Source organism: Lepidochelys kempii, chromosome 8 (genome assembly GCF_965140265.1).
Source record: "Lepidochelys kempii isolate rLepKem1 chromosome 8, rLepKem1.hap2, whole genome shotgun sequence".
NCBI classification, from domain to species: Eukaryota; Metazoa; Chordata; order Testudines; family Cheloniidae; genus Lepidochelys; species Lepidochelys kempii.
This window is the reverse complement of record NC_133263.1, coordinates 56,233,437-56,245,492: the sequence shown is the minus strand read 5'-3', so window position 1 is coordinate 56,245,492 and position 12,056 is coordinate 56,233,437. Positions and strand designations below refer to the sequence as shown.

The following is a 12,056-nucleotide window of genomic DNA, read 5'->3' as shown; positions in this document are numbered from 1 at the left end:
CTGTTGTCTGCTTTGTAACAGGATTTTTAAGGATGTTGAAGTGGCTCCTAGAGGCAGATTTTTAAAAAAATAAAATAAAAAAAAAGAGACCTATATAAACACAGTTCTGAATTTCAGGTTTCATGTAAACATTCCAAACACTGCAATGCCACATACTAGTTTTTCTGTTTGGGTCCTTAGGTTGCTGTTTTGGATCCACACTTTTAAAGGGAAAAAAATTCAAATAATGGATAGGAGTGACCTAGTTACAATAGGGACAGTTGTCGTTTAGGGGTCATCTTTCTGTAACAACTGACCCATGTGGTTGTGGTGAGGGTTATTATTTATATTCTAGTAGGTCTTAGAGGTTCCAATCAAGACTGGAACTCAACTGTGCTAAGAACTGTACAAAACACACGGGCAAGGCAGCAGCCCTGAAGAGATTACAAATATACCTATAGCACCACCCATTGTATAACCCTGGAGAACTAGCAGCAAAACTGCTAATGTACACTGATTCCTTAAACTTAGTTGCCAATTGGGTGCTGTTATGACAAGTTTAGACTTTAAAAATAACTCATTTTATCTTGAATGTTGGCTCTATTAGAGTGAGCAACACAACCAAAAGTAAGATAACTGGTGATTCCAATGCTAGAATTGAATGTTATCCCTAGAATTAAGTTGTTCAAAGTAACTACATAATTTCATTACAAATCTTACGTAAATTATTTGTACTCTGTGTGAAAATATATTTCTAAGTTTTGATATTTCCACATGTGATGTAATTCAACTTCAAAATAAGGAGTTAAAAGTTATCTAAAAATCGACAATTTAGAAAGTTAGGAACCTAGACCATAAAAAAAAAAAAGTAACACATGCAATACATTACCAGGAAAGTGACTGAAACAAACATAGAAGGTGACTATCATTTTACCGATGGGGAAAATGAGCACACATGTTGAGCCTCACTCAAGGTTACAAAGCCCATTTCTATGGAAGAGTCAGGAACAGAACCCAGATCTCCCAACTTTGCATCCTCAGCTGTAGTCACAACATCCTTTCCAATTTTATACAGACACGTTTTGCTGGATTGTCAATTTGTTCCTGAAATATTTTATTCCTTGCATAGTGTATATATTCATATATATTCTAACAAGATACAGTTTGATTTCTTAGTGTGTTGTGTAAATGCGGTTTTTAGGGATACTGTTGTTCATGTTAACTAGTGTACAAGCCATCACTCATGTGGCAGTGGCTACCCATACAGGCACTCACTTTCAAACACTTTTTAACTGAAGTCCTATAAATACAACTGGTGATCTCAGATTACCTTAATTTCTCTAAATTGAAGGCCGCAGGCCCCATATGACTGCCTAATGGATTAAGTTAGGATTATTTTTGTAAATTATTAGACTGGTGATATTTTGGTGACTGTTAATTTTAAAAACTTCCCTGTAATGAGTTTATAATAAACCAGTGTCCTAAATTTCAAGGCTGCAGCTTGAACAGGGTACCTGAATGGTTGGAGTTCCATTAGAAAGTCTAATGACATCCGATCAAAAGAAACAGTTCACATTTTTCCCCCTTAGACTTTATGACGAATAATGACCAAGAGTACCAAATTTCACAATTCTAGCTCAATTGGACCATGAATGGTAGCTCTACTGGTTAGGCAACTCACTACATTTGCCTGTAGTATGACATTTGGGGATTTTAAGAGGAGGCTGGACAAACACTTGTCAGGGACGGTCCAGATAATACTTAGTCCTGCCTTGAGTGCAGGGGACTGGACTAGATGACCTCTCGAGGTCCCTTCCAGTCCTATGATTCATCTTCATTATACATTTCCATTAAAGATTTTCAAAAAGATAAATTTCATACCTCATTACTGATTAGGAAGTTATAGAGCATCCAAATGTCTTGAAAACTACTGTTTGGGGTCAAAACTCTAAAAAGAAAAAGAAAAAAGTTTAAAAGATGTTTGGTAAAAGAGCAAAAATACCCTGGAATGATATACATCTAAATTAGTAAGATACAGAAACGCCTCACTGTGTAAAAATTCTAATGAGTTCCAGAACAAAACAAAATGAACACTCACAATCATTTCTGACAGCTGATATTTCTCCCCCCCAATTAAAAGAACTAAAAGAGTTTATTCTCTTAGTGGGAAAGTTCTATAGAAGGTTTTTCCCCAATTAAAAATTCTAATGCGGTTTTCACATCAGCCACTTCACTACATAGAAAGGGGGGAAAAGCATATAACTAAAAGCCTTTTGTTTCTCACTAGCAAAGCCTCTCTTGTGTCCAGAGGGCAACAGAAAACGGATACACAATGCAAAGCTTTCCCACACTTCAAAACAACAAACAAAAATGAAGGACTAGGTACAGTTTGAATTTTTCCTGCTTATTTCCCATTGGGTATTTTAGTTTAGGGGGTTTTGTGGGGGAGAAGAGAGGGGAAATGGGACTGGTGAACCAGACTGACATGCCAAGTTACTGATTCTTTTATTCATCCACAGAACACATACAGCACTGTCAACAACACTTCAAGTTTCCCCATAGCGCCTATGCATGTATTTTACACCACAAACAGAGGTACCACCTGTGGGAGCGAGATGGAAGTTCAGTCTATCCATACCCATTCAGTCCTTGGCCCTTCTGCCGAGATTGATAAAGTACCTTCGTTGGCAGTTTTAAGAACTGATCTACACTACACAGTTAGACAGACTTAAGGCAGCTTATGTTGACCTTATTATGTGAGTGTCTACACTACAGCCTTCCTCCCACCGATGTAAGAGCCTTACTACACCAAAATAACAACTCTGCCTCCAGGAGAGGCGCAAGGCTTATGTTGGGGTAGTTAGGGCAACATAGCATCTCTGTAGACACTGCAGTTCCTTACATTGTCTGTTGGCTGTCTTGTCAATTTAATGGCAAGAACTCTGAAGTTGACAAGAAAGCTGGAAAGTTAGAGCCCAGCTGCTCCTCACTCTCTTGGAGTATGCCTCCCCCGGCTTTCCTGGTCAGGAGCCAGGGCAAGAAGCCCGGGCAATGCTCCTCACTCCCTCCTGGGAGCCGGGCAGCTGTGTCAATTTATGACTGGCATATGAAAATGATGGAATGGATGGGACACACTGAAGAGGAGGGAGAGAAAGAAAGAAAGAAGAAAGGATGGATAGGAGCAAGGAAGGCAGGGGGAATGAAGCTAGAAGCAAAGGGACTGTAGGGGGAACATGGGAGGGGAAGTCAGAACTAAACAGCCAGAGAGCTAAGAAAACATCCATACAGTAGCTCAAACTGAAGAAAGCAGAGTCTGGGGTCCTGCTTGAAATGTGGACTAGTGTCCTGCTCTGACTGGCTGTAGGACTGACTGCAGGACTGACTGCATCAAGGAGTGCTGTTCATTCTCCCTCAGCCCATGTGGCTAAGGAAGGGGAAATCATGCTGAGCCTAACCCTGCCCCACTCTTATGCTGCTGACCAAGTTTCTACCAAATGAACGTCCTGTGTATATTACAAGAACTATACTGGGATCTGCGCTACGAGACCTGCCTATAAATCGACACTTAAGTGATGTTTTGACACATCTCTGGAAACTAACTGCTGGCTAGATAAGTGGTACAAGATAAAGGGTTTGGTTTTGTGAAACACTGGCCTTTTTTATGGAGAGAAGGGGCTATACCAGGGTTTCTCAAACTGGTATCCACGGACCTCTGGGGGTCCAAAAGGGTACTCCAGAGGATCTGCGAGTTATGTCCAGGGCCACCGACGCCGTTTATCAACTTCTCCCCCTCCTCTTACTGCCTCCTGCATGCAGCAGAATAGCTGTTTAGTAGCATGCAGGAGGCACTGGGAGAGAGGAGGAGGAGCAGGGAAGGGGCACACTCGGAGGAGGGGGTGGATTGGGGGCAGGGCCTGGGGCTGAGCTTGGGGGTCCATGAAAATTTTAAAATCAAAATGGGGGTCCTTGGGTTGCTAATGTTTGAGAATTACTGGGCTATACAATTTGGAGGAACGCCATCTCAGTAGAAGGGGAACCTATTTTCTAGGTGACAGGCTGGTTAGGCTACTTAGGGGGGCATTAAAATAACAAAAAGAAAAGGTGAAAAGGGGGAACAAATGAACACATTTAGGATAAAATCAAGACATTGACAACAAAATTAATCAAGGGATGTGAAGAGAAGTTCTTTAGTTGCTTATACATAAACGCCAGGAGCCTGGGTAATAAGAGAAATTGATCATTTATGAGCTTAAATTTCACCAAGTTGGTATTACTGAAACCTGGTAGGAAGATTGATATAATTGGAGTGCTAAAAATCAGTGGTTATAAGCTATTTAGGGGGGACGGAGTGGGCAAGAGGGGAAAGGGAGTAGCACTCTGTCAAAAATTATCTTACCTTTTTCTCCTGAGTCACTGACCACTCAGAAGCAAGTGATCTTGGGTGCTTATGGATCAATGTCTTAACAAATAAAAGCACAAAATGGGGATACTAACTAGTGTCTGCTATAGACCACCAAAAAAAAAAAAAAACCACCCCACCCCAAACCTGGATAAGATTAAGTAGGAGAAAAAAAACTGCACTATCATAGGGGACTGCAATCTGAGTGACATTCTGGAGGTCTCGTGCTGCCAGCACTAAAACATTCAGAATTCCTAACAGTTACAGATGACAATTTCCTAACTCCAATCCAATATGGGGAAAGAGAGAGAGTGTGTGTTTGTGTAATTATCTACCTCAAGTATGTACATACATACACATATACATACACCCATTTTAAAAGAGCCAATTTCACAAAGCTGAAAACAATTATGAGCCAAATCAGCTGGGAGAAAGAATTTGAAAAGGAAAATGTGAATAATAATTGGGAACTATTACGTTTTACTAAATGCACAAAAAGCCATGATATCTCAGTCAACAGAGAAGGTGACACCGCTTAAAAAACAAGTTGGCTTAAGGGGGAAGTAGCTATATATTTAAAAAAAAAACCTAAACACATGCAAAAATCAAAAAAGAGGAAATTTTTAAATCAAGATTGGATGTTTTCCAACAGAGATACTGCAGTTTAAATAGGAATTAATTTGAGGAAGTTCTATGGCCTGTGTTAAGCAGGAAGTCAGACTAGATCAGGGGTTCTCAGACTTTTGTACTAGTGACCCCTTTCACACAGAAAGCCTCTGAGCGTGACCTCCCCTTGTACATTAAAAATACTTTTTAATGTATTTAACATCATTATAAATGCTGGAGGCAAAGCAGCATTTGGGGTGGAGGCGGACAGCTTGCGACCCCACATGTAATAACCTCGTGACCCCCCTGAAGCGTCCGAACCCCCAGTTTGAGAACCCCTGGACTAGATGATCACAACGGTCCCTTCTGGCTTTAATCTAGGAATATGAATCTATAAAACAGTCAGTCTGAATAAACTGCTCAAGACAGTACAGTATTTTCAGGTTTACAACCAGTGTCTCTCTCACTGAAAAAAGATTACATGAACTTAAAAAAATGGAGAGAGAAGTTATGCTAGAGATATATTTACAACAATTTCTCCCACATGAATTCTTTAGAAGACAGTTTTCTTCCTAAATGTGCCTAATTATTGTTTCCAACTAAAATTAAAGAAAGAAAAAAAAAAAAGTCTTGGAACAGAATTCTTGCAAAAAATTCTAAATGCATTTCTAGGCTACGGCAGTCATTTTAAAGAATGGCAACTGGAAGATCATAAGCAACCATCTACTGTTTTTTTAAAATATCCCATTTCTTCCCTGCCCTGTAACCACTTTTGTTCTTTAAAACTACATTTTCTGTTTTAGTAGGAGATGTACATGAATCAAACTCCTAGAGATCCAAAAGCCGTCTGAAATCTGGAATGTTTGGATTCAGATCAATCAGAGTTAAATTATTATATCAAACTCATCACTTTGTTCGTAGCTCAGGCTCATCTCTATTTTCAGTGTAAATGTGTATTCTCCTCAGCCATGGAAAGGTATCTAAGAAGCATACTCTAACAATCCCATAAGACATTGAGTGAATGAGTTCTTCGGTTTAAAATTCTAATTGTGAACTAGAACCATTAGTTTTGCGACCAGCTGTAATAGGGATAGCTCAGTGGTTTGGCCTGCTAAACCCAGGGTTGTGAGTTCAATCCTTGAGGGGGCCATTTAGGGATCTGGGGCAAAAAAAATTGGGGATTGGTCCTGCTTTGAGCAGGGGGTTGGACTAGATGACCTCCTGAGGTCCCTTCCAATCCAGATATTCTATGATTCTATGATTAAATTACTTTATCTTTATTCCCAACCTTAGATGGCAAGCACAAAAAAAAAAAAAAGTGAAGTGTGGAAAACCATTGTGTCAACTGTATACTAAGCTATCCGGAAACATAAGGGTTACGTCAAACCAAATAATAAATGGGGACATGCTGCACAATTTAGATCCAGCTCCAAACTTCCCAAAGTTCAGACTGTTGTAGAATACAACTGCTTCATGATAGTGATCATACTCAAAAACCCCATGCATCTGGACATCCCATACCCAGACACCCCCGCCAAGCCTCACCTGTACACCCAGAACCCCATAGCACTCCATACCTGTACCCCTCTGAACGTCCACTCCTGCATCTGGAGCCTCCTGCACCCAGACCACCTCCTAGAGCTCCCTGCACTTAAAACCCCACCCTGACAAGCCACACCCTCCCACACCCCCTGAGCCCCCACATCCAGATCCCCCACACCACTGACCCCAACTAGTTGCACCTGGACCTCCGCCCCACCAAGCCCCACTCCCCCAGCACCCAGACTCCCCCTTTGAGGCCCCCACACCCTCTTCTGAGCCCCAACCACCTTCACCTGGAAACCCCTGCAGAGTCCCACTGCCCTGCACCTGGAACCTCCCCTGCCCACAAGCCTCTGTGATTCCAGATCCCCCTACACTTAGACCCCCAACTGAGCTGCCTGCACCCAGATTGTTCCACACAGAACCCTCTCACCCCACACCTGGATCCCCCCACACTGAGCCCCTTCACATGGCCTGGTTGAGCCTGCCTGCCCCACACCTGGTGTATCTGGTGCAGAGGGGCAGGGCCCCAGGGTATTTCTGGGCTAGGCCCAGGTGTTCGGCTGCATCAGGGTCAGGTGCAGCCTCACCATGGAGTCTGCTTTCCAGGGGGTGCTGCAGGGTGATCTCCCACCTTTGTGCAGTCAGTGGCCTGTGCTCCCAACTGCCATGGTGGAGCCTCTGCATTTATTTATTGACAAATAAAACTTGCCGAATTTTGAAATATTGTGCACAGAATTTTTAATTTTTTGGCACAGAACGCCCTCAGGAGTAAAGACCACTTTAAAGCAAGGAACAGACCAGGAATAATCAATGGCCGATATTAACATATATCCAGGATTCCTGTTTAAGAACTAGAAGCCATCCCAAACTGTTTCATACCAGTTACCCAAACTAAATAAGCTATATCAGCAACAGGACTTTTTGCTAGTATAAACTGTCCACACTAGGAGAGTTTGCTGGTATATCTATATTGGCAAACCCTGGAAGTGTAGACAAGCCTAATTCACTGATTCTCAGTTGAAGCTGGTTTCTAGTTCTTAATTTCTCAGTCTGGTGGAGGAAAGGTTGGATCCAATGTTCTAGTTTGGACCATTTTTAAACTTATAAACTTTTAAATAAGACTTATTCGCTACTAAATTAGGTCTATGTTAGACACCATAATCATACTTAATGACACAATGGTGTGGACTTAACTTTTAAACTTGACATGTGTCTATGCACAAGAATACACATTACATAAAATAAACACACACATACCATTTGAAAAAGAACTTTTGCAGAAGCTTACTTTCACCTCCTCCCGTGACCTCCATGTATTGAACTGACAAATTTATAAAACAAGCAAACAAGTTATATCCAGAAAGAAGCAGAATATACTAGTACTGAAGTTTGATAGCACAGCAAAGGAAACAGAGAGCAACTGTCTTCTAAAAGGTATGAAGAAACCTCGGTTGCAAGATAACTCAAGAAAGGCCATATAGTGCTAAGAACAGTGCTCTTCAAAACTGTATTTACTCTGTATCTGCTAGTGAGAAACTTTTTGTACCAGCCAACTTAGTTGTTTTTCTTCCATTAAGGCATTAAAATAAAGTTAAGAACCACTGTGTATTTTTTAAACACTATGTGCCTGATTTTCAGGTAAGTTCCCACAGGTCCAGCTGAAGTCACTGGAAATTCTAGGAGCTCAAAAGCTCTGAAAAATCAGGTGCCATGTGTTTAAGAAATGAAATTATAATCCTGGACTTCAACTTATTAAAATGTTTCCATCGCTAGATCTGCACTTTTTAGATACAATTCAAAAGCATTAAAAATAAAAATATCCCTTTTCCATTAGATGTTACTAGCATACGGAGAACTAGTTAAGAAAGTCAAGTCATTTAATGCAACCAAACATGCTCCATTATGTTCCACAAATGCACTATCTAGGATTAGAGGTTTAAAACAGGACTATGAATTTTTTTTCCCCGTTATAATGCACTATGATCAGTTAACAGATTCACTGTGAAAGCCTTGTTCGAAATGGTGAACTATTTCAAAATTGGGACAGGAACAAAAAGCCCATTTTTCTTAGAAGTGTACTGAGGGAAAAGGACATTTTAAATTAAAAAAACATGCCTTAGGGTTACTTACTGAAACAAGTTTTAATTATTTTTTTCAAAAAAATCAGTTTAAGAGCGAGAATATGGTACTGAAAACATGCAGGCACTAATAGTTTCTCACATACAAATTCTCAACGGCCCAGATTATGCATAAAAACATTTTTTTCTTTTAAAAACTAGCTCTACTTGCCAAAAGAAGCTGATGGCTTGTACAAACCCCTCTAGGAACCTTAAATGCTTCTCTGGTTTAAGCTTTTTAAAGATTGGCAGATCTATTCATTTTTAGTGCTCCCATCAGCATGGTAACTGGAAGACGAAAAGCAGCTAACAAAATAATAATTAAAAAAACTTTCATAGGATTAAGTTGGTCTGGGCCAACTATAGCTTTTATTACCATTGATATTAATATTTGGCACTTATATAGTGTCTCTCACCATAGCATCTCAAAGTGTTAATTACAACTTTGGGCTAAATTCACTGCTGATGAAGTAGATGCAACTCCAGTATATGATTTTGGACCATTAAATCTAACACTCTTAACATTTACAATTTACTCTTAAAATTCAGTTAAGTTAGGGAGAATTAGTGGTTTCCCCACGATCACGCAGCAAATCAGTGTCAGAGCTGAAAACAAAAGCCATGACTCCTGATGTCTTATTCCAGCGTTTCTCAAACTGGGGTCCCTGGACCCCTGGGGGTCCCCAAGGGTACTCCAGGGGGTCCACGGGCCCTGCTGAGAAATTGCTCCCCCTTCCTCTCAGCATGCCAGGGAACAGGCTTTCTACCTGCCCTGGCTCCGTGCTGCTCCTGGAAACAGCCAGCAAGTCCCTGCATTCCCTTGGGGGGTGGTGAGGCATGGGGTGGCTCAAAGCTGACTCCGCAACTCCCATTGGCTGCGAACTGCTGCCAATGGGAACTGCGGGGGTGGTACACAGAGATCCCCAGTCCTCACCCTCCCGCCTAGGAGCTGCTGTCAGAAGCATGTGCTGGTTGCTTTCAGGAGCCGCCCCAGGTAAAAGCTGCACCCCTCACCCCCTCCCACACCCAAACTTCCTCCCCAGAGCCCGCACCCAAACCCCCTGCCCCAGCCTAGTGAAAGTGAGTGAGGATGGGGGAAGAGTGAACAATGGAGGGAGGGGGGGATGGAGTTAGTGGAGGCAGGGCCTCAGAGAAGAGGTGGGGCAAGGCTGAGCCGGGCAGCTCAGATATCCCCAAAAAATTTTAAATCAAAAAGTGGGGTCGTCGGTTGCTAAAGTTTGAGAACTGCTGTCTTATTCTAATGCAAGACACACACTAAAATATACAAAATTTTGTTCTCTTGTGCTGGATTAAAATGTAGCCTTACTGTGTAGAGTTACTGAAAGACAAACACTTCCTAGATGTAGAAAATATCTAGAGGCAAGTGATAATGTAACTTTACTTCCAATTCAAGCATATTGTTTCTCATAAGTCCAAATCCTGCAAGGTATGCAGCATCTTATGAAATCAGATAATAGAGATGATTTATTTATTTGTTATAAAGCACAATATTTAAACTTTTCTTCTCCTGAAAATCACAAACAGCCCAATCTTACTCCAAGTGAAACCGAAGACAGGCTTTCTATGGACTTCAGTGAGGCACAATCCTGAAAACCATTTATTGTATGAATACATCCACTGACTTCAGGAGGACTATTTGAAGTCTCAGTAAAGATTTACAAGATCAGGCCCTAAGTTAATACATCAAAGTATTTGACTCCAAAATAAACCCTAATACATGCAAAACTCTAACCAACCCTGAAAATTTAACAAATATCATCTATGCAATAACCCTTTAGCATGTATTTTAAGATTACATAAAATTGGCTTTAGAATATGCTTAGGAGAGAGGCTATTAGATTTCCACAGAACAATCAGCCCTTCTCATCCTCCTCAGTCACTGGAATTTTCTCACCACCTGAACAACTGTAGAAACATTCTTGAATTTAAAATATCTTTCATAACCTTCAGCATAAGGAACAGATGAAGCACTGAATGCTGGCAAAGAACAAAGTTTAAGTACATTTGCTTGGCTTTACAATCTGGCTGAGAGTATTAATTTAAGGAGTTTAAAACCTTCTAGAAGAAACATAGTAAAATGTTTTCTTTTGTCAATTTAAAATATGGTTATAGACAGAACAATCCCTGTGGAAAAAAAGTGATTCCATTCTCATTCTTTGGCATGACCAATTTTCATGTATTTACAAATATAGAAATGGCCTTTTGCATTGGGATATATTTCACCCAGAGAATAAAATAGTTAATTTTACCAAACTGTTCTGCCTTGGAATAATCCATGCCTTTGAGTGGCACAAGTTTCCCTTAGCAACTATCTCTGCTTAATATGGAAATGGAAGCAGCACTGTTTCCAATTCATTTTCATTAAGATAGTGATTCTGTGATGTATGTGTTTAGAAATGGACAAAAATAATGACACCACACAGGCCATTGAACTACAATTAGAAAGTAATGGACTTTCATCCCTTACTAATCTGGACCACATTCAAACCCAAAAACTGCAAATGAAAGGTTTCATACCCCACAGCCAGTCAGTCCTGTGTGTGCTAAGGGACAGATTTCCAAGAGTTCAGCTACACCGAAGTAAGAGGCAAGATTTTCAGCAGTGGCAAGCACCCACAACTCCAACTGAAGTCAATGGGAGTTACAGGTGTTCAATATTTCTAAAATTCAAGCACTACAGGACAGATTTTCAAGTGCTCAGCACCAACAAATGGGCCAGCTTTTCAAGAGTGCCCGGCACCCAGCAGCTCCCATTGTGACACTCAGTATGCGGAGTTCTTTTGATAACCTGGCCATTTGTTTTTGGCACATCGGTGAGCGTTGAGCTGAAACTTCTGAAAAAAATCAAAGTTTTACATGACTAAATCCTTAAGACTGATTGTTATAATGTAGACAAACAAATCATTTACATATATGATTGGCACATCATCTTTTCCTCTTAACTGAAGTTTTTTGGAAAATCTAAAATTTTAAATCAATAATAAACTTAAATTCTTAACCAGTAGAACTTTAAACACAAGAAAAGTCATATCTCCTAACCCCATATGACAATGACTTAAAACACAAAACACACATCACAAAAAAACCACTAAGTCCCTCACTCCTCCCAGTCCTAAACTGTGTGTGTGTGTGTGCGCGCGCGCGCGCATTTTGAAATGCAGACCTGGAGGTAATACTACTTAAACAGAAGAAACATGATATACTATGCATTATATTACATAATCAAACTATCTATTCTATATTTTTAGAGTCACAATATAGCAAACATTTCTTAAGGGATATAATGCTTCCTAGCGAGAAAAGTTGCAAGTAACTATCCAAGGTATGGAGCAAGGCACTTAGAAATGTTTCCAGTATTGGTCTTAGATTTCTCTCTCATTCATATGCAC

The 12,056-nt window shown here is 40.5% G+C and overlaps 1 protein-coding gene across 7 annotated transcripts in view; it reads right to left on the bottom strand.

Moving 5' to 3' along the window:
* The window catches only part of SWT1 (SWT1 RNA endoribonuclease homolog), a 71,259-nt gene that overhangs the window by 10,457 nt on the left and 48,746 nt on the right, over window positions 1-12,056 (bottom strand). For 6 of the 7 annotated variants that reach the window (XM_073356684.1, XM_073356683.1, XM_073356678.1 and 3 more), the window contains one exon: window positions 1,861-1,927. In XM_073356684.1, coding sequence (XP_073212785.1) covers window positions 1,861-1,927 — 67 coding nt within the window. Of the gene's footprint in view, window positions 1-1,860; window positions 1,928-9,741; window positions 11,502-12,056 lie in introns of those variants that run through there. The other variant, XM_073356685.1, reaches the window with a different exon arrangement.